At 40.9% G+C, this 23964-nt stretch overlaps 1 protein-coding gene across 3 annotated transcripts in view; it reads left to right on the top strand.

Moving 5' to 3' along the window:
* The window catches only part of plxna4 (plexin A4), a 243640-nt gene that overhangs the window by 173816 nt on the left and 45860 nt on the right, over positions 1-23964 (top strand). For 2 of the 3 annotated variants that reach the window (XM_067582264.1, XM_067582265.1), the window contains exons 7-14: positions 2689-2842; positions 5673-5772; positions 6073-6187; positions 13831-14031; positions 14910-15006; positions 16754-16944; positions 21350-21501; positions 22673-22796. In XM_067582264.1, the coding sequence (XP_067438365.1) occupies positions 2689-2842; positions 5673-5772; positions 6073-6187; positions 13831-14031; positions 14910-15006; positions 16754-16944; positions 21350-21501; positions 22673-22796 (1134 nt within the window). Of the gene's footprint in view, positions 1-2688; positions 2843-5672; positions 5773-6072; positions 6188-9311; positions 9709-13830; positions 14032-14909; positions 15007-16753; positions 16945-21349; positions 21502-22672; positions 22797-23964 lie in introns of those variants that run through there. The other variant, XM_067582266.1, reaches the window with a different exon arrangement.

Genomic DNA, 23964 nt, shown 5'->3' with positions numbered 1-23964 from the left:
AGGGCAGAGGCTTCTGCCAGACAGACAGGGGCTCCTCCTTGACCTTTGTGTTATTAAATATTTGTTTGGAAAGATAAGCCAAGGCATTCTCGAGAGGAATGGAGACACTCCGCTGCTGAAATCACACCGATTTTAAACCATTATTGTGGTGCATTTAATTCTCTATTTGTTTATAAAGATTTTGTTCTGTCATTTTCTAAGCTTCAGGAGGATTTTTTTACATCTATACATATATTGTCTTTGTTTATACTTGGTGTATATTTTAACTAATTTCAACTAAACAATCTAACAGGTCTATACACCAATTAAAATGCTTGACTCTTATTACTACTTTAAATTGTTGCAAATGTGTTATTAATCAGCTCAAATGCAGCATAATATTATACATTACAAAAAGGTGCATTAAAGGTGCAGTGTGTAGGATTTAGTGGCATCTAGTGATGAGGTTACAGATTGCAACAAACTGAATATCCCCCCCTCCTGAACCTATGGTGGCCGTGAAAAATGCGAAAGGCTACTGTAGAAACATGACAGTGCAACATGGCAGGCTCCGTGGAAGAGGACCTGCTCTCTATGTAGATATACAGGCTTATTCTAAGGTAACAAGAACACAACAATTCTTAGTTTCAGGTGAAAGAAAATCTTGGTTGACTGAAATCGTACATAATCTTCAACTAATCGATTAGTCATTAATGAGAATTTGGTTGGACGAGAGCATATCGACCAACTGGTCATCCAGTCGACCAGGAGACTACAGCCCTAATAAATGGAACTTATATTCCATTTCTGCCGGGTCTACTCTGCTAGATGCCACTAAATTCTACACGCTGGACCTTTAAAGCCAACTAAAACAATCTGTGAAATTATATTTTAGGATTTTTTTAACAGCTTCTTTCAGATTTTTCAAATCAATCTTAGTTTATTTGGCGATTTTTTTTGGCAGGTTTTTTGTTTTTTGATTACATTTTCAACAAACATTTGCAGCTAAGGCTTTTTTCCACCATGGCAACATGAAGAGCCCATCATCACATATCCTCTGCATACAGGAGGGCTTTTGTGTATTTGTCGGTGTGCGTATGTGTAGTGGATGTTTCTGTTAACATGAGTAGGTTATTTTCATATTTATGCAGCCCTGCTGTGGCTAGGCTTGGCCGTGACTACTCTAAATGTAATTGAGGAAACTCATGCTCTGCTGTATTCCCACCTTAAAAGGAAAAATAAATTAAAGCGAGAGAAGAAGGTGAGCCGTAGAGTAAGCAAGGAATAAGAGAGAGGATGTGTAAGAGATAGAAACCCTGGCCATGTTCTGTCCATCTTATGTGGGAAGCTGTGTATCTGTTCACACCCGCGACGCCGTCTTTTCATTAAACAGCAATATAAAAACAGCGCAGGTCAGCCCTTCTCTGCCGCTGAGGCAGCTTTCAGCATCATATCACAAGTGTATGGACTGCGCCTCAAATCAATGACTAGACCAAGGCCCACTGCAGACACGCTTTTCCATCAATATGTATATTTTGGTCTTGACCCCGGTCCACCTGCCGCACTGGCCCTGTTTTTTTCTTCTTATTCAAGGACAGTGTTGTTTTTTTCCCCTTTTTTTCCCTCCTACTCCACCTGAAGCCAGTTTTTGCTGAGGTGCAGAGAGAGCTTACACAGCGTTTTCAAATGAAGAGGGAAAATTTGCATTCTTTATTTCCCAGAGTCCTCTTTTCTCCTCTCTGTCCAGCAGCCTCTATGCCCGCCCTTTCCTTTTCTCCTCACTTCCATTCATCTTTCATTCTTCACTTCAGCCTTCCTGCTATTTTTCTCCTCCTCTTGTCCACAGTGTCTTTTCATCCTGTTTCAACCATCTATATTCAATTGCCTTGTTCCATCTCCTCTAACTGCTCATCCTTCCACTTACCTTGACGCTCTGCTTTTATCATTTCTTTCACGTTCTCTCATAAAACACTTTGTTCTAGCTGAGCCAGACTCGGGACATTAAGATGGAATGTGAAATCCATACAGCTCATCAATACCACAAGGCATTGTGGGAGATGGCTAGGAAGCTAGTAGTGCTTGTGGCCAATATGGGCCAATATGATGGCAGTAATGCTAGTGTTAACGCAACTGATGTCTGGGTAGTATTCACTTGAAGGCTGTTTATATATTTGCCACTTACTCAGGAGTCCCCCTGTGGCTCCTCTGGCCATTGACCACCCTGCAGATGGATCTTTACTCTGACTTGCAGCTGTGCCTTTCCTCAGCAATATTATGTTAGTCATATTTGAAGAACATATTGGCTCCCAAACTGATTTGAAGTGCTCACAGATGCTGCAGTCTCAAGCACTGTAGCTGTGACAGTTGGGGAGCAGTTCTAACTAGTTTATCTCTGACCATCAAGTGCAATTATAAAAGGCACTTTTGGCATGCTTCATCATTAATTAATTCACTGGGTTTGCTGTTATGAATGTGAAGCTATTGAAACTTAATGAATCCTCAATACCTTTGGTATATATAGCTGGTCCTAGTTTGCCTAGTGGTCACTTTTACCATCTCATTTAATTCTCCCTTAACTATAATTTTTTATATTATCCTAATATAATTCCTGATATCACCAGCACACATAATTTCATATAAAGTAATTATTTAGTATAAAATTGCAGAGTATGTTGCTTTTAACAGTTTTTTGTCTTTCCCTTTCTACAGTTGGTGTTAGAAGCCCATAATGTCCCAGAACTTTCTGCGGGTGTCAACTGCACCTTTGAAGACCTAGCTGAGATGAACGGCTTGGTGGAGGGAAACCGGATTAAGTGCTCCTCCCCCGCTGAGAAAGAGATGCCACGCATTATTGTTGACAAAGGTAAGAGTGGACCTATTGAAACATTTTTGTCCAAAAAACAACAAACTGGGACCAGGAATTGTACTATTCCACACCAGGAAATGTCCTGAAGAGGCTACAAGCCAGTGGTGGATGTCACAGTGTCACCACTTGATTTTTTGCAATGTGAGCATACATAGTAACTATCTCACAGTGTGCATGACAACGGCATCTGGGATAAACTGAAGGAAGTCTAATAACATGTCAAAATAATTGATACTTAGTACCCATGAGGAAGAAGACAAGTACACTGATATCTGTGTATAATTTCAGCGATATTTCTACATTGATTTAATTAACTTTCATTACTATCAGTATTTTCTACTACTATTTTCTAAAAACTACTTAATGAAATTTCTCATTATATATACTATGTGTATATACATATACATATTTCCTTATATACTATGTAAAAATATATAAAAACCCAATGCCAGAGTCAACTTGTTATCAATATTATGCCACCTGTTGAACACAAAAATGCATGTATGTCAGAGAAGCACGTATTCATCTGGATGTTTTCCTCAGTCAGAAGCATGGTAGTCCCAGGGCTAAGAGTATTTTATGAATTTTTGTTTTCTCGTTGCCATCAGTAACTCTGCAGGCCTTGAAGCACTGCCTTAGGACATGTTTAGTAATTGAATGAACGTTAGTTGCTAGGCTTCCATGGGAATTATTTACCGCCCTCCCTCAAAATGGATATGCTCCAGAGGGAGTGATGGGACCCCAGTTAACCCCGGTGCAAAAAAGAAGAATATCATGCTGCACAGCTAAGTGTCACTACAGTATTTCAGCTAATTTAGAGCCAAGAGATTACACAGTCCCCCCCCAGACAATGCGACTGTTTTCATTGCTTTGAAGAGACAAACATTTAAAACAATATTCATTATACAATTAAAAAGGGAGAAAGACTTTTTTTTTCTGTTTCTAATTCCCTTGCTCTTCACCTTCTCTCTCCATGGTCAGCTAAGCCCAGTCTAATTGAACAAAGCTCCCATATGGGAAGGTCTGTCCTCAGGCAGGTGATCCTTCTTCACCAACCAATCAATGTGTCCTCATGCTGAGATAATGAAGATGCTATCCTTCCACACTTCCATACAAAAAGACTGAATAATGAATGAAAATCAGAAATCATCAGAAATGCTCAAAATTAACATACAAAGGAATTCACAGTGAAGTTTTTTAGACCCTATTACTGCTAATGTCACAGCTCTAAAGAAAACTGTATTGACACTTGCTTGTGTGCCATTTGCAAAAATGTTATCTATAAAGCATTGAGATATTAAAGCAAAAAAACAAACATGAGGTACTATACAGCAAGTACAGACGAAAATGCAGAGAACGGGAGTGAGCAGACCACCGTGAAATCACAGTTCTGGTGAGACCTTTTAGGCCTTCAGCTGCTTCATTTATTTAGTGCACACACACACACACACACACACACACACACACTACAATAAAGTAATCTACAGATAGACAGCACACATGTACAGATGTAAGGCAGACAGGGAGCCTGAGGGTGCTTTGGGGAATTAGCGACATTTGTTTAGTTTGTGCTATGTCAACCATATGTAAAGCTGGTGATGCAAACATTGATGTATAAATATGTATTCTGAGGCACACAATTGAAGGATGCAGCATTTCTCCCCATCTCATGCTTTGTGTTTCTTCAACACTCACAAACACGCACTGTTATATCCTTTTCCTGTTTCAGGAGGAGGAAAAAAGGCCACATTTTTCCCTATATTTGAACCTTTTATCTCCCATTTTTACCAGCACTCATTAGTCTAAGCTTAGTTGAAAGAGAGAAAAGGAGGGAGAGAGACGGATGGAGAGAAAATAGAGGGAGGGATAGATAGTGTTAGCAGGCTTCAAGGTAACATTTAGGTGGCCTAATTAGGACAGATCCGTTGTCAGTGGTGCTTTACTGTGATTGATGAATGATTCCTTCTTTGTTAGAGAGATGGAGACAGACACGGGGGAGAAGAAAGAGTCGCAGTGTGGAAGGAAGCGAAGAAACCTGTGTGTAGAGATAGAGTGGGGGTGAGAGAGAGAGGTACAGAGGTAGTGCAGAGAGAGAGAGCAGTAAGATGTGTGAATTTGCTGTTGAATTAAACATGAACTCCTTCATTAGGGCCAGACAAAAGGACACACCAAATACAGATGAGGCGCAAGCTCACATACACACAAACTTAACACGCACACACGGTTCGTGTTTCATCATATTCCCCCCTTACCTTGTCAAAGACACTCTCAAAGACTTTTCTGGGGGGATATTTTAAATCCCAAGGGAAATGTGTGTGCACCAACTTTTATTGTCTCTTGTAAGGCGGCAGGGATAGGGAGACTTAACCCAACAAAACCGTTCCACTCTCCCTCTCTCTTAAGATACCGCCTTTACCACAGCAACAGGCTGAGCACCTGTGGCTCAAAGCATTGCAGACATCTTTTCTTCATGGCAAAATCTAATGTGACTAGACTCTAAAAAAGGATATGTGAACAAGTGAATAAAAATGATTATCATACAGGCAAGGGCTCTTTTAAAGGTGTCTCCCTATTGCTCATGCTGGAAAAGTAGCTGTGACATGCTACTATTATAATACTGTTAACTTTGTTTTTCCCATTTGATTCAAAAGCTGAATGAAACTGTCAGTAATGGTTTCAATGAATGATACAAACAGCAGTTATTGCTTATATCATTTCTTAATCTTTTTCTCTTTACCTTGCCTTTTACCATTTACCTGAATACAAAACATTCTGTCCACCTGTGCGTATCAAACTATTAATTTTGACTATGATTTATTTTCTCTAGGTGACCACCAGATTGTGCAGCTCTATCTCAAGTCCAAAGAAACAGGCTTGGCATTCGCAAGGACCAGTTTTGTTTTCTACAACTGTAGCGTGCACAAGTCGTAAGTCTCAATGTCTACTTGTATTTTTTAAGAGTACTTCAGTATAGCACATGGTGTAATTTACTTTTTTATTGTACCAGTTTCACTCTCCCTTGACATTTCAAGTTGGCTCTCTCCTGAAGATTCCTTGTCAAGTCATAATCTCTGCATATTGATGAAAAAAATTGACATTTATTCTTAAACTGTTGGAAATTGTATCGTATGCATAAGTAAGTTTAACTTCTGTTCTCTAGTGTATTTGCTGCAGTTCAATACAATACTTCACAGCCCTATTTTGTCTCTTCTCTGCTCTCCATTTAGGTGTCTGTCATGTGTGAGTAGTCCCTACCAGTGCCACTGGTGTAAATACAGACATGACTGTACCCACGACCCTCGCACATGTTCCTTCCAGGAGGGACGTGTCAAGAAGCCTGAGGTAAGTCCCAAGTCAGGGTAGGGATTAAAACACTTTAACTTGATCTAATTTTTTTCACCTGTTGAAGCATCAAATCCATCTGGAGCCAGATGTGGCACTAATAAAGGAACTGAAAGATTAATTGGACCCAGAGCTACACAAGGCCTGACAACATGGCAGGGATTGTAGAAATGTGTTGTGTCAGAGTTATTGTTGAGCTGCTTTCAGGGGGCCCAGAGTTCCTAGCAGCACCTCTACTTGTAGATCCAAAGACAGTCAACTTGTAGCCCATTAAGACAATGTCCAAGAATAGTTTTTTATCCTGGCCAGCTCTAGCTGGCCTTTGGCTTGGACCAGCTACGTGATAAAACACAGTAAAATAAATTGAGGGGAAATGTTTGGCTATGTGAGACTAATAGCTATCATTCTAGGTTTCACATGCAAAAAGAGTTATGTTAAAAGGATTGAGACACCTTTCAGCTGTAGTGCTTCCATCTGGCATGAGTCTCTTGGCATGTCTCGCTCTTGACTGCACATCAAAGGGCAGTAGAAGCTAATAAAACGGAGCCATTTCCTCTTGCCCATCCCTATTCCCTGCGACAGCTTAGTCTGTGTGAATTATCAATAGTATTGGCAGCCAGTTCTATTCCCGTCGAAGCAGAGCCCACTGTAATTAGGCTGCTCTGCTGCAGAGGACAAGCCACTCAATGGATGGGGTACATTCACTGAATGCCCCCAACCCGCCCACTCCCCATCCTATGAGAGAGGTCTCACTCTGATTTAGAGTCACTGACACAGTGGCGGCCTTCAAGGCAGTACAAGGACTTAAAGGATGGTTTGGGTATGTGCCCGTGTACAGTATGTGTGTAACCAATGGTGTGGGTCTGTCGGCACAGTATGTCTGTGTATCTGCATGCTCCTATGTATTTTAATGTCTGTGCGTATGTGTGGATTTATAAATCTACAGTTTTTGCATGACTGTACCCTGCCAATTCACAGTAGTTTTCAGGGGGAGGGCTTACAGGGAGTTAGTGGCCTGTTAATCCTAGCCTGAGGTGAGCTATGATGAAGATCACTAGTGCTCATGTCTGGGTTGGCAGACGCTACACGACGGGCAGGGACAAGCTTAGCCAGATTGCTTCCTTTGATGAGCAGTCTGCTCTCAATTGTGTTATTCCACCCATGTTTCCCCCGAGCCATTCAACCTGCGCAGACGATATTATTTTCTTTTTCCGCCGTTTCCATTATCCTTTTGAACCTTCTGCTTAGTCAGGCCCAAGCTTGAGTCTTTGCAGGTTTACTTTTCCAATTAACTCAGGCGCTGGTGGTCAATATTGACTGAGGATAATAATGTGTGAATCCTTTCCTATTATGTTGCTGACTAAAAGAAAACCATAAATAAAGCGAGAGGGATTAGGTATTAGCACATTAATGACATCCCTTTTTTGACGTGCTGTTTCAGAAAAAGCAGGTGTTTTTCAGGCTTAATGACTTTTAATTTGCTTTTAATTAACCCCTCAAATCCAAGGTCATGTATTAGCTGCCAGACTTTTGGTTGCTGTTTTGAATAAATAATTTAGACACACACACATACAAATGTAAGAACATGCAGAGACACACACAACCATCCATAGAATCATTCCTTAATTTTCACGACAGGCAACAAGTCAACTTTGTTGTTTGAAATAGGATGGCCTCTTTCTGCTGCAGATGAATTTTTGTGTACTATCACAATTAAGGGATTTCAAGCAGTGATCAGAATAATCCCTTAACACTATGCTAATGATTGAGGCCAGGCAAATCTCCCTACTGGTTGAGCTTGTTGTTAGTATGCATGACAGGATAGAGTTAAAGCCAGGCCTGGGCGTTTAGTCAGTGCCTTTTTATTCATGCCAGCAGTAGTATGGGCACATGGATCAGACGTTTGCCTGTTGGCACGTTAACCAAGGCCATGTCCCTGTTTGCCCTCCACACATCTCAAGGACTTAGCCGTTTTGATTAGCCTCACTGACAAAAATCATGCAAGCAGCTTCTTTTAGTTGCTGTGAATAAATAGCCAAAAGTTATTCCTGAGCACTACTGTCATATTTATCACAATATGAATAGGCTGTGCTTCTTTACCCGATAAACAATGTTTACTTGCATATTTAACACTTTTTCTGACTGCATCTTCCATCCCTAAAGTGCACACGTACTCAAACCCAAAGCAACTGATGAAACTGAGGACACTTCCTGTTCTCTTTGTCTGATGAAAACCACAGGAGGATATTTCCCTTTCTTCTTCTCCAGCATGTTCATATCCTGAGCTTGTGCCAAGCCTTTACCTAATATATTCAGTTATTAGGGAGATACCAAACACTCCAAAACATATGTCTTTGCAGTACTTCTTGTTTGTGCTGCTGTGATTAATACCAGGGAGTTTATTTGCCAGAATCATATTGATCAAGTGATCAGGATAATTTTATTAAAGAAGCTAAATGCCAGCAGTAATAGCTGTTAGTTGCCAATATTAGACTGGAATGGTAAAGAGAGGTGCTTTCATTTGATTGATAGACAAATCAATTGCATATACAGACACTGACTGCTGAACAGTCAGTTGAGTATTTGCACAATGAACAGAAAGGGGATATTTGGAAATGAAATCCAATCAAACAGACTGAGGGGGAGTGAAGATACTGATACTGCTCTAGCATAGGGACCCTGGGCAGTTTTGTACAGCCTGGGTCTTTTTTTGATGTTTTAGCCATCATACTAATTGATGATAATAATAACATTACACTCAGTACATGAGTTGCTAAGATCTGGGAAAAAGCACAATGGGGAAAGTAACATGTGCAGTCAAATGATCATACAGGTGTTAAACACAGGCAAGAAAACAAAGGCAAGCGGTAAAATGATAACCTCAAGTGTCTCTTGGAAACATCACAGTTTACAGACTAATTACTGTACTTACCATAGTTGTACATGCACAGTTTCTCTGTGTAAGAAGGGATTATCACCGACATTTCAGGTGTAATAACTTGTGGTGTTACCTTGTGTTTTTTTATAGACTTAATTGTTAATTGTTGTTTGATCACCAATAGAAATGATGACCAAAAGTAAATTAAGTAAAACCCAAGTTGTAAAAAGTTTTTTTTTTTAACAGAAAGGACAGTAACACAAGGAGAGGCCAAAAATGGCAGGAGAAAATAGCAAGACGGTGAGAAGGTGTTTGGGGAAAAAAATTCTAAGGCAAGGACTGAACGGCAGGATAGAAATAAGTCGTGGAGCAGCAGGGAGGGTGAACAGAGAGCAGGAGAGTGTCTTTGCCCGAGGCTCTGTAGGAGATGACAAGGTGTGTGTGTACGTGTATGAAAACTTAAAATCCTCTTCATCTTCACACCTTACACTGCTATAATTACGGGTCTCTCTCTCTCTCTCTCTTTCCCTCCCTCCCTCACTTCAAACTATGCCAAGGGCTTTTACATTCACAGTTCCCACTCTGCTTCCTACTCTCTGTCACTCTCCCTATCTCCACCCTTCACACCTCCCGCCAGCCTCTAATTATCAGATCTAAGTAGGTCCCCGAGAAGAAAAGAAGGCAGGAAAGAGAGGGGGGAGAGAGATTCAGTAAGAGGAAGTTGATAAGAGAAATGAGAAGGGTCAGTGAGCTAGATGGGATGAACAACACAGGCTAGGCGGGATAAATGAAGGAGGGATAAAGCACGAGCATGACAGAGAATCAGAGGAGGTCAGAGAAAACAATGAGTCAGTGATGATGAGAGGAAGAATGAAGGATAATTATACAGAAAAAAATAGAGGCGCCAACTTGTTTTTCAGAAGTCAGCGCATATTATGTGGTGATGATGATTTATTCTATTGACAGGTACTTTTCTTTGTCTAGTGCGTTAGTGCAAGTCCTTGATTTCTCGACTGTAGGACTGTCACTGAAGTTTACATCTTCTCACACATACACACGCACACAAACATGTATAAATCAGTGTGCTTCACATCTAAACTGTCTTGTAGTCTCTCTCACCTCCTCCTGTCAAATCACTTATCTTGTCATCCAGGGAAAAAAAATGGTGGTTTCGCACAAGTTATAAAAAACCTTATTTACCTCTAGTGCTATATATCTATACTGATATCTTTGGTATAATTTATCTAGGTTTTAAGCTATTCACCTTAGAGGTTTCTGCTGCCACACCAGTACAATGGGGTTAAATGAAATGTTGTTCATGGTGCTGCTCACATCATTGAAAAGATACATTAAAAAAAAAAAAAAAAAAATCAATAGCAATGTCTTATCCCAGAAACAGCATCCATGTTACTCTGAAAGATCCACTTAACATGCTGTCAGTAGTTTTCATAGGGAACTAGTTCCAATGAAAACTACATTGAGGTCTGGAGTGTCTCCAGAAATACACACCAACAGAGACCAACATGATCTCAAAACCTGGACAAATAAAGCCAAAACTAGCTGCCTGGCTAGATACCACTCAATGTACAAATGAAATGAATTAACTCCTCCACTCCACTAAAAGAAAACCATTCTCAAAGAGTGCAAAGTTTTACCGTATCTCACTTCTCCACACTCCCTCTCTTAACAGTATGGAGGCTGATGATGTTATATTTATGACAATGTATGTTATATGTAGTATTTGGTTTGAGTATATGTATCTGTGTGGTGATTTGCATTTGCTCCTCTGTTATTTATTGCACCTCAGTTGTTGGGGGTGGAGAGGGTGGGGAGCAGGCAATAAACACACTGACATTAGATCAACTTAATGTTGACATAAATCTTAACAGGCGACAGTGAGCATCACTGCCAACACCACCAGCATCAGTAGCCAGCTAGGATGTACATGTGTTTGTCCAAACCACTGAAAGCCCACTTGGCCTCAGGAACTGCTGGCAACGATCTGACTGTGTATGTGAGTGTGTCTGAGTGTGTATGTATACATACAAACAGAAAAATCAGGAGGAAAAACACAGGCTAACAACAGCATACACACTCGCTCGCTTGTAGATTTCCTGCCACGTCATGAATTTTTCATTGTTGTCGAAGCAAATAAGGCATCTGTTTTGTTCTTTTATATTTTGCTGTTTGTTCTGTCACAAATGGTGAGAATTAAGATTTTGATCATTTTAAACACAAGGAACGACAGGTTGTGTAGTTGTGTGTGCATGTGAGCATGAACAATCTGCAAGAGTGGGGGACGTCTGCTTCAGAATTACAGGGCTGATGACTCTGCTTTATGGGTTTAAATAAACCTGCGTGTGTTTGTGTATGTGTGAAAGAGTGTTTTTAGGTGTGACTAAGATTACTTAGCTGCGATTACATGGATGGGTATTTGGAGCGTAGCTGTAAAAAAAAAAATTACTATGATGTCAGTGTTGTAAAGAGAATTGTGGAAGGTGTTAATGAAATGGTGCATGTTTGTGTGTATGTTTGTGTATGTGTCTGTAGTCAGCGGCAAATGAAATTTGCATTTTGAAGTTTTCCATCTCCGTGACATGTTGTCATAAAGGCAGATGATGCAAGAGATGCTGTCTGGCTCTGACTTGTGGTGTTTATCTTATACTGTAATGGGATTCCAAGGCTTACTCTTTGTGTGTATGTGTGTGTGTGTGTGCGCACATACATTCACATGTCAGTGTGAGTTTACCTTGAATTTGCCTGTACACATGTACAAGAAAGTGTAGTGTCACATGACTTGGGTTTAGGGTTTCAAACACTTTTACAATTTTAGCTGTAGTGCTCCACGTCACACACAAACACTTCCACTATAGAGTGGTGTGTGTGTGTTTGTGCACAATCCAATCACCTCATCACCATATGCCATTATCGGTGTAGATCTGTGTCTTCAAGATTCAGCTTAAGTCACTGTGTTAAGTCATACTCCAGTGCTTCCCGTGCCTTCATTTCCACAAACCAGATCAAATGTATTGTCCCTATTGTTCAAGCGTATTAACTGGAAGAAATGTGATTAAAAATGGATTGCATCTCTCTTTGCTCTCCCACTCATATTCATTCTCCAAATACGACCCTCCGTTCTTAGGAAAATGAGATTTGGAAGAGCAAACACACATGCACCACCTTTTTTCTTCGTCTCCTCCACCACTGAACTCACTCACCCTGTGTGTCATTTATCTATAATGACTTTGTGAATAGTGTCACAGAGCGTTCCCCTCTCTCTCACCACGCAGCCATCCAGTCAGTCACTCAGCCTAACCCAATCAAGTGGCTTTTAATGAACTTCAAACAAGTGTTATCACCCAGTTCAACGTGCGCTATGCTTCACTCCCCCCCAGCTCCATCCATGCGGGGGCTCACCTTATCTGCTCTCCTTCTTTTCACCCTCTTTCCTTCTCCCTCTTTGACATGCTAAAGTTCCTCCTGTCACATACGCTTAATGGTATTTTTGCCTCTTTCACTCGCTCTGTACTTTTGTTGTTCCTCTCTCTCATTTTGCCTATTTTGCTCTCTCTCTATTCACCATTCTTCAGTGAAAACATGAAGCAGTTTGCAAAGTACTTATAGTAGTGCTGTTCTCTATTTAGTCTTTACCCACTTTTACCTCCCTACTTCTGTTTGTCAGCCCTCTCCTGTTCTTGCCTCTGCTTTATTTTCCCTCTCCCCCTCTCTTCTCTATCTATCCCTTCCCCTCTCCTCACCTGTCTTCCACCGCTTTCCTCTCCTCTTCATCTTCAGGCAAGTCATAGGTGTTCTATATTTAGCCAGCTACTCATACCTGAATTGATTGGCTGTTAATTTTAGACCTCCGATTGCTAAGTGACTCATCTCTCTGTTTCTTGCTGTCTTTCTCTCTCGCTGTCGCTCATTCTTCTCTAATTACTGTACAGGCAGAAATCAACCTTATTTTGGATCTGTCAGTGGTATGTTTTTCTCATGAACAAAAATCAACCAAACATACAAATACAAACTGAGAGCTCATATCATCTATGTAAAAGTGTCTGATTCATTGTATCATTAATGTTCCCCTCATGTGGATAATGACAATGCAGTACCTATTGAGCTGCCCCTTCACTGCCCAACCAAGAGACTCGGCCGATCTCATCAGGAATTATTACAAATAAAAGCATTTCACCACTAAAAACAGTACAGTATTGAAGTGGCTATGTTATTCAATTAAACTAATGTTGGTGAAGTAGTGTTAGATAGTCTGCCACCTGACGAGATAGATGGAGTGTTGATGACTCTGTGAGTTTACAGAATGCTGAATGTCAGTCAGATTGTAGGAATATTCCTTTACTGGGTATGGTTGCATATCTGTAATTATTGCCAATGGGATCCAGAATATTTATCTAATGTAGCTTTAAGTAAAGTTCAGAAATAATAATATACATTTTTAGCACACTCTGAGGTAATTTTACATTAGCAATCCAGTATGAATTTGCATATGTGATGTCCAAATTGGCAGCAGAGTGACCAGTATTTGACATAGATTTGAAAGTATGTTGTGAGGTTTTACACCTGACCCTGACTGTCTACATAGCCCTCTATATATAAAGTACACACATACAATAGGACCAGATTTGCATATGTGAAAGTGCAGGATCATCTTGAGTTGAGTGAAATTAATGTAATTGCAGTAATGTATTACACCCTCCGAGAAGACTCAGTCCTCACTATCCTTCCTTGTCGCTTTGTTCCTTTTCAGGAATGTCCCCAGTTGCTGCCTGCAGAGAGGATCCTGGTGCCAGTCAACGTGGTAAAGCCCATCACCCTGAGGGCTAAGAATCTCCCTCAGCCCCAGTCTGGACAGAGGGGGTATGAGTGTCTGCTGACCATCCAGGGAAACGAACACAGAGTTCCTGCCCTGCGCTTCAACAGCTCTTCAGTGCAGTGTCAAAACACATCGGTGAGAACGTGTTTATGCGTGCATCTGTGTGTGTGTGTGTGTGTGTTTTAACTTGGCAGCCTCTGTAAGATACCATTATTGACCACCCTCCCACACACCAACACAATCTCTATAAAGACGCCCCATTTCTATAAAGTTTTCCTATAAAACTGACCATAATATAAAATGAATCTCCTACACCGATACAGCCCCACACACACACACACTGATTCCAGCTGAGGGATTTTTCCTTTTCTAGCGAAACAGGGTAGATGAGACGAGAGCCTGATTTTTTCTCTCATACACAGCGATCCCTGCGATCATGCTCCATTCACTGACTGAATAATAGATTGACAGCAATGAAAGACTAGCATGAAAAAGGCTTTATGCTGGTCTTGATGCTAATCGTCTGTTGATACAATAACATCTCATCTTCCTGTCTGTCTTCATCACTCTGAGTGTGTGTGTGTGTGTCAGTGTCTGTGTGTAGAGATGTGGGATATGTGTGTATAATCATAGTACAATCCAAATATTGTACTTTGATTGAGCAGTGAAGGAGGGAAACTGTAATTTAGCGGAAAATTATGATTCTAGCACCAACCCTCCATGCTGCTAGTGTTACAGAACCAAATGAAAAATAATCTTGTCTTTGAAAGCTCTCTGGTGTGTATTATGTGTGTTTGTGAATTGAGTGTGCGTGTGTGTGAGTTCATGTGTGTATTCATTGTGTGTACAGCCACCTGTTGATGATGCGTTTTGCATTCAAAGGAGTATTGTGATACCAGAGGCTTTTGGACTTGGAGATAATAGACAGTTTAAAGTAGCTCAACAGCTTCTCTCTCTCTCATACTCTATTCCCCGTATCCCCTTCTTTCCCTCTCTGGTTGCCATGGTGATAGTATTTCTATGATGGGATGGAGATGAGCAGTCTTCCCGTGGAGCTGACCGTCATCTGGAACGGAGATTTCAGCATCGACAACCCCGCCCACAACAAAGGTGAGCATTCATAGCGGCAACAGCATATGCGTGCACACACACGCACACACGCACACACACACACACACACACACACACACACATACCTGTTAATCCATATCAGCTCTTTCCATAGTTCTCACATAAACACACAGAGTCAACATAGTCTCTTATAAACTCTCACTTACACATGCACACACTCATAGACACACACAGTAAAGCCGCTGCCTCCCCATTGTTGCCCTTGGAGCTGGTGTCCATGGCAACAGGCAGGCGGTGTGCTGAGGTGCAGTATCCATCCCCTGATGTTGCCTTGTAGAGTGGTTAACTTTAACACATCCTCTCTAACGCTTTCTTTCTGTAGGTCTCTCTTTCTCCTCTCTGTCTCACTGAATCCGTCTGTCTCTCTCCTGCACTTCACTGTTGTCTCTGTCTCTTCCCAACTCTCTAAATTCCATTTTCTAGCCTCCTCTCAAATATTATTTCTCTTCAGATGTTTCTCTTATTTGCTCTGTCAACATTTCTCTGGGACTTGTGCAATTTATCTATCTCTGCCGCCATTTCTCCCCTCCACCCTTCATTTCATATCGTTATTATCAGCAATTCAATGTGCTTTACTGTCATAAATTTCAAAAGAGCAATATTGGCAAAGCATATAGATACAGCTGAGCAAAATAATGCTAACCTGACCTAAATTACCAATTGTGAATCTAAGTAAGCAAAGTTACATTACTGTCAGTCACCTGTCATCAGGATGAATGTAAGTATACATAAGATATATTTCTCTGCCCCTCACTCTTTTTTGTCCATCTACTGACAGTGTACTGTATGTGGAATGACAGCTCAGTGCTGAAATTTTAAGCATTCAGCATTCAGCTGCTGAGCTTGATTCAGTTTGGCCACTGGCAATCCACCACTGTGAGTGATCCATGCTGGGGCAAGAAAACAGTAGCATGCTGGGGGTTGTGGTTCTCTGACAGGAAAATAACTCATTTTAACCAAAGGCAGTGGAGTCAGGCATAAGAAACCTATTGTTAAAATGTGGATGATATGCTAACATGACACTGTGCTGTAAGGCAAAGTTTGCACAGTGTTTGCGGTTGTGTGCATGTGTGTCTGAATCAAACACAGAGTACAAAATGTAACCCTGAGCGTAAGTCTAAAATCAAAGAAGCAACAAAAGTTACAGAGAGATGCTTGAACCAGAGAATCATCCCTAGCCTTCTTCTACCTTTCTTTGCCCGTGGAGGAAGTGGCTTCTACTGTAGGGCATCATCTGATGGACAGATCACACATGCATCTAATAGCAATTAAAAAGAAAATGGCTGGCCCGTTGCCATGGAGATGATATGTTAAATCTGTGGTGGGTGAGCAGAGGCGAGAGGCAGCAGTGTAGGAAACTCAAAGAGAGAGGGTGGGGGGGGGGTATATAGTCATGATGATAGATGGAGAGATAATGAGACAAAGATATCAACGAATGTCACTCTCACAATGTTCCGTTTGTTGTTCGCAAACAGCAGCTGACAGAAATTGAGGGAGATAGGTAAAGAATCCAAATTGTAGTTTGTTCTGTGTTTTGAAGTGTTTGTCAGTCATTTAGGCTTTTGCCTAAAATATATTTGCATGCATTTGCAATTCTGTAATCATTTGTACAAAGGTTGTTCACTCAAAGTTCTCTACTCTTTCTCCTTCTCATTATCTTCTTCCCTCCCTCCCCTCTCGTCTTCTTTCCCTCCTTTTCTGCATTTCATTTCTCCCACTTGCACAGTCCATCTGTACAAGTGTGACGCCCAGCGTGGAAGCTGTGGTTTGTGTCTGAAGGCAGACCCACTGTTTGGGTGCGTTTGGTGTAAAGGAGAGAACCGCTGCACCCTCAAGCAACACTGCCCCCACCCTGAGAACCAGTGGCTGGAGCACAACGGCATCAACAGCAAGTGCACCCACCCACGGATCACTCAGGTGAGACACATACACTAGAATACACATGCGTCGGTGTTCACATACAGTACAGTATATGCAATACAATACTATACACACAGGCACTTACATGTGCCAGGAAATGCAAACACTGATGGAAGTGCTTTTTACTCAAAAGCCCTAAATACACATCTTAATTACAGTGCACTGATGGGAACATACTTACTCATCACATACTAGTTACCGCAGAGACATTGTAGCAGTCGATCATTTCAACATAATGGCAGTGGCTGTGAGTCACTGGTAGCTATTCAGTCTGACAGGATTTGAGAAACTATATATTTTACACCTTTTTCAGTGCAGTTACATATATCACCCATCAAAAAGTTTTAATAATAATGATATCCTAGAATCAAAATTACAGCAATCATGAACTGGCACTTTTTAGACATCTTTTCTCTAAACAGTTAGTTGGACAATCGTTGCTTTTGACATTTGAATTTACTCCTCTTACCATTTGAACACACTGACAAACACTCAGACAAGAAAGACTAATCATCCTCACTCTTGATGGTTATGAATCACCTCTACACAGATGCAGACCTAACCCTCACTTAACCCAGCATGTTCCTGAAAACCACAGACGCTGTGTGAGGCAAATAGATTTGACCCACGGAAGACATATAAAAGGGGTAATAGCAGAAGGGATAAGGGTCAGTGAGATGGAGGATAAGAGGATACAAAAGAAAGATGGATGGAAAGCTGCCCAGATGAATGGGGAGGAGGATGGATTGGGTTTACATGAAAGAGAGGTGGTGACGGATGGGTGGACTCAGCCAGAATAGTGTCGCATGTGGCTGAAGGGGTTGGAGAAGACCCCCGCGCCCTCCACTTTTCCCCATGATGGATATAAAGATCCTCTCTGCATCATTTTCCCGAGGAGAATTGGGAGCAGATGGTGACTGACTGGAGAGGAAGGGATGAAGCCAAACGTGGATAAAAAGGACAGTGAAGGGAATCCCTTCTGGTGTCCTGGGGAGTGATGAGCTTGGACATAGAGAAGGAAGAGGGATACAGGAATGGAAGTGTAATCTCTTGTCCGCTTGTCCTTTTATCATTCTAGATGCACCAGCATACAGATAAGTGGCTGACCTCAGTAGAGATTTGGTGAAAGCCATAAACCATAAACCCCATTGTTTCTTGTAAATTTAATTTTACAGTATAATTGTTCAATTTCTCCATTTTCTTCTATTACTGAATAGTCTGATAGAAGAAGAAAGTCTGAAAGAGTCTGAAATCTATGGACACTGAGGATATTGTCTCCAAAACGGCAGACTTGATTGCTTGACCTTCTCTTCTTCTCACTGATAAGCTAAACCATTGTGGTTATTTTTATCCACACAAATCAAATCAAATCAACTCTAAGGAAGGTGATGAGAAGATGGTGATATTTTGTTCCTCGTTCCGCTTATTAAAGAGTCTGGATCAGTCTGATGCTCTCTATCATTCCTCCACTCTAGTGTTTGTCTTCACCCCGAGCAGTGGATTTATTCTTGGAGATGGGCCCTATATTTCTTCTTACATCCCTGAAGCTGCAGCAGGGACATATTGCAGCCTTCTCACGTCCCCCATAAAAACTGTCAGTGGGTGAGGAGTGAGGACTTTTCCAAGACGACCGGGGCCCTAATGCATTCTAATACGCTTCATTATAATGACAACTCCCATCAACAATATGAGAGGGAGAGACTCACATTGAAAGATGGGAAGAGAAAGGGAGAGAGAGTGAGAAGTGATTAAGTGTTTGCCTCTACCCAACCGTCAATTATCTTGTCAAAGTCACAAATCTAATCAACGCCTCATTGCGTCTCTCTCTCTCTCTCTCTCTTTCATTCTTTTGCTCCTTCCTCCTCCTTCAATATTCCTCTTAAAGTCTTTCTCCCTCTCCATCTTCTATATTTGCTAATAAATGGAGAGCCACACAATCTTTTTAATTGCATGTATTGTAGCCCCGTTCCCAGAAGGCTCTTTTTTTCATTAAGATATCAGCAGGGAGTCTTATTAATCAGACATTGAACCATACGATAGCGATATCTCTCGCATGACAGCGTCAGGACTTCTGTTGTGCATGACCTGGCTCGAGCTTGCCGCTGTCATTTGATTGGCTAGTTCCTTTCATGCCCGGCTAGTTCAATTTGTTTTAGTCCACTTCTTTGAAAAATAATCAAATAGTCAAATGAAAGTCCTTTGACGCACATATGGTAGCAGCATAAGGATTATCCTACTACAACATACCAGATATAAGATAAAGCCAAACACATTCTTACTCAGCACTATACCTATGAACACTGCAGGGGGTCATGCTACCAGCTTTCAACTGAACATAGAAACAATGAGTCTAAGCCTCAGTAAAAATCCTTGGGATCACTATTTTTCAAGGGGGATGGTGACATAGCACCATTAAAGCTGGGCCCCTGCCTGCAGCATGCAGCATGGAGGACTTCTATTTGGCAGAGACGGATATGAGCAGACTACTCTGTGTCCGTCTCTAACATCCATCCATCTGGGCCGGCCTGATGATTTGTACCCACGCACACGTACACAGACACACACGCACACACTCACAGGCTGAAAAGTAATTGTGTGAGTAAAGTGTTGATGGATGTTGGAACCGCCTCATCAACAATGAGAGATGTTATGGATAAATCAAATGATACTGTGATTACTGCTAAGATGTCACCCAATGCCAAGTTTTAAGTTCATCTTATTTAATATATTGTTGTGGTTTTCAGTAAAAACAGGATTGAGAAATGACAATCCCTTGACCCTAAGTCTTGACCCATAGCTGTCACTGGAGCTGCTATTTTGTCGTTTGTTGTCTCTTTTCTGAAGCCTTTTCTCCTGTCTGACCAACCTCATTTTTTCTGATAACTACATAATATGGGAACAGAAACATTTAACCTTTATCCACAAGGAATTTTAATTAAATTAAACCCCATTAAATAATCATAATTCTATACATATTTGTTCTTTTATGTCAGAGCTCTGCTCTATATTGCTTTTTCAGAGGGCCTTGTTAATACTTAAGAATATTCTAGTTTGACTGGCTGTTCGCTAACACTCTTTATCTCACGCCATTGGGGAAGTTGTCCTTTTGACTAAAACATATTAAAATAGGAATTTATAACCAGAAACTAGTTAAAGGCATACTATGCAGGATTTGGCTGTTGGTTTTTGCCAGCTCAACAACACCAGAGCGAGCTGAGGACACAGAGAGAGAGAGAGCAGCGGTGGTGAAGATAGCAAGAGGTGGTAGCGAAAACAAAGCCATGAATCAGATAAATAAGACATTTTCTGATTGTTTCACGGCAGTTACATTCTAAAGCACAAATAAACACGCCCACACCTCCGCACAACCCTGCGGGAAGGTGCTGCATTGCCAGATTCTGTTTGGATGCAGCCAAAGCACACGTTTATCCTGTCTACTGTGACCTCTCTGCTCTGCGTGTGTGTGTGTGTAGCTCAGCCCCGCCCTCGGTCAAACAGACACAGCGACAGCAGAGGAGCAGCCACACAGCAGCACTCTGCACACAGCAGAGGAGAGAGACAGAGAAGCAGGGGAAACACTGAGGCATATTAAACAGCAATGTAACTTGAGTCCCGACCTCACACCCTGCACGCTCTTACTGGCTGGGGGCTACACACCCACTGCCCAAAGGTTGACGCCCAGAAACGTCCCGAGCACAGCAAAATAATAAGAAAATAAGAAAATACAGGCAGAGGACAGGGTCTCTGTTGACACATACACCGCCACACACTTCTAGTGGGTCATAAGTGATGATTGACAGGGATTATTTTTGAGTCTATACATTGTTTTTTAGGAAAATCCTGATAGTATGCCTTTAACAGTGCACACTGCTAAACCACTGCTCTCTTATGATGACACCTCTGTAAAACATCAATACACTGTGCACTACAGCATCCAAATCTCTATTGCAGTCCAAACTGTTTGGAGTGTAACACATCTCAGATAAAATACAAATAAGGCCATTTGAAATTATTTGAAATAATAGCATATAATGGTAAAAACTGAGATGTGGATAGAGTATGGACAAGGGTTTCAGCTGGTAATGGAAATTACATACTTTCAATACATTTCAGTTTTTGAATGCACTTTTATTAGGCTTGCTCATCTACATGTGCAATGAGACAACGGTTAACCAGAATTTCTTGATGACAGAACACGTTTAGTGTAGCATTCTTGCTGGCAGCAGGATGCTGCTGATTTTTACTGATGCTTCAGTTTTAAAGTAGGTCCTTTTATTTTCTTCTGCTCAGTCACACCTTACACTGTCAGAAAAATACTCTTGTGATGTCCTAATGGCTGTTATTCAAGAAAACACAAAAACAAATCTTCAAAAACATCAGTCTGTTTTTTTAATCTCAACAGATTACCCCTCTGCGAGGTCCCAGAGAGGGCGGCACGCTCGTGACTATCCGTGGCGAGAACCTGGGACTGGAGTTCAGAGAGATTGAGGGTAACGTGAAGGTGGCTGAAGTGGAATGCACGCCCATACGTGAGGGCTACATCCCTGCTGAACAGTAAGTCACGTTTTATTTTAATGACCTGGCAGCACCAGGTAGTAAGTAGCACATACTTAAATAGTCATTCTCAATTTACATTCCTGCAGATCAGTTAATCCCATTTGCATCAGCTAGTTGATATTCACAATTTTTCTAACCAAACCATAAACATTATGTATGAATACAGTCTACACTGGAACCATAAAGATAAGTCAAACAGTATATCTGAACCGCAGGAAAACAAAATCATAAATTCAGCATAATTTTTCTGCTCTACCTATACTTATCATAATCCCATCGAAAGCACAGCTCGACACTTGAGTCAGACATAGAACCAGTGTTATGTTACCTTTGGTCACTGACACGGCAGAGCCATAACAACTCAGCCCGACCGTCAGTTCATGAGTTAGAATGCATACCTCAGGGTGTGTGTTAGTGTGTGAGGAAGCAAGAAAGTGAGCAAGTAAAAGATTGAGAAAGAGAGAGAAGCAAACTAATGCCAAATTGGCCTGGAGTGAAGTTTAATTTAACTTCAAGTCACAGCAGCACACATAGAGCACAAGAAACTTGTGTGTGTACTGCTGCGGGCACATAGAACCACCCTGGTCTCCACATTTTATGCAGTAATGGCACAAATACATAAACACACATACACACACAAACACACAAGCACACACAATCCCATAATCGTTTTTGAAAGTTCAGAAGATTACATTTAGTTGACATTTCCGTTTAATCCAGTGCTATGGGTCCTTACAGGTGCCATCTATCAAATTATTTTAAACTAGTTTAAAGTTGGCTTATCAACAGATCCAGTGCTTCTTCTGCTAAGAAAGTAAGTTATGTGCCAGCACTTTCTAAGCAAATGCTGACCTAGCAGAAGAGGTAGCTGTATTTGAGGTCATATGTAAAAAAGATAGAGACTTTTTCCTTTTTCTCCCACAGGTTGGCAGTGGAGATGGAGTTGCTGCCAAATAACACATTATTTTTATTAAGGTTTTAACATAGGTTTAAGTCCATTCACATTACACCGGCTGGTCTGTGCAATTGCTGTCAAAGCAAACTGCTGCAAGTTTTTCTAACGGTTGTCGCCTAAGCATTTTTGTGTGTGGGATATACATGTGGTTTATATGCATATGTTTCTTTTTTCTTATATATTCCACACTGATGTCTGTATGTGTGTTCGCAGGATTGTGTGTGAGATGGGTAAAGCAGAGAAGAGTCAGTATACTGGGAACGTGCAGGTCTGTGTTGGGGTTGGAGAATGCATACCAGAATTCATGGCAAAGTCCTCTAAGTACTACTACTTTGTGGTGAGTCTATTTTCATCTCTTGGTCTTTTTGTATTAACACCTGTATTTTTTTTATTTAAAAAATTATGATATTCGAGACAAAAAAATATGTATTTTGCATCATCATGAGATTTGCCTTTTTGTAATATATAGCACAATAAAAATCTGTGTTTTCCTTGGTCACTACATCATTGTGACTTAGGTTTCCTCTGGTTATTTGATGGTTAAAATGACTCTAACTGATGGATTCATTACATTCACTGTTTTGCCTCTATGAGCGGGAAGGCACCCATGCTGCATATGTCACCCTCTGCATGTTAACACCTCGCTGGTTGTTGGTCTGTGTTCTCACCTACTGTGTTAATACTGTATATACTTCATATATTTGACTGTGATCCAACACGGTGTAGTTCTCACCAAGAGTCTCCCTCTCAGCATTTATCTCATGCATGTATCAGCAGTGAGACATGACTGGTAGTCACTGAGTGCCGAATGAGAAAGAAACATGTGCAGTAATAAAAACTTTTTTTTCTGACATGAACACATAAAAACGTGCACGTCCTGATTTTGCCAAGTGGTTGTTGTTGAGACAAACATTTTGTATGATAGCCATAGGACAACAACTGCCCCAGCCAATCAATGTTTGTGATGTCATCACAGAGAGCCCTGCCGCTGATGCCTGCTAAATTAAAAAAAAAAAAAAAACCCTAATATATGTTCTTAGGTCAACATTGCTTTATTTCATATGTATGATTTATGTTATATGATGTTGTCTTCATGCCATCATCAGAATGTTGACCTCAATGTCCAACATGAAAATTTTAAAATGTACTCATTAGTTAACACTAGTCTGCTACTACAGCTTTATTACTATGATGGTTTTAAAATATATCTGCTTTTGCAATATTGCCTGAAAAATTACCCTAAAAAAATTTGAGTATCCCTAACCCAAGGATCGTGATAGACAAAGCAAAATTATGGGCAACTTCTGATGTTAAATAGTACCCTAGGAGTTGCGTCAGCATATTGGATAGATTTTTGACCCTAAATCTCACTGTTACTTGTTGCCTGCAGCATTGCCCATAAAATTGCAGAATTTTATAGGCTCAATCAACATCAATAAAAGAGGAAAGTTTGTACTTTATTAGTTAAAACTAGATATTTTGCTAGTGTCCTTTTAAATATGAGA

The sequence above is a fragment of the Thunnus thynnus genome, chromosome 23 (assembly GCF_963924715.1).
Source record: "Thunnus thynnus chromosome 23, fThuThy2.1, whole genome shotgun sequence".
Taxonomy (NCBI): domain Eukaryota; kingdom Metazoa; phylum Chordata; class Actinopteri; order Scombriformes; family Scombridae; genus Thunnus; species Thunnus thynnus.
This window is presented reverse-complemented; position numbering and strand designations above follow the sequence as displayed.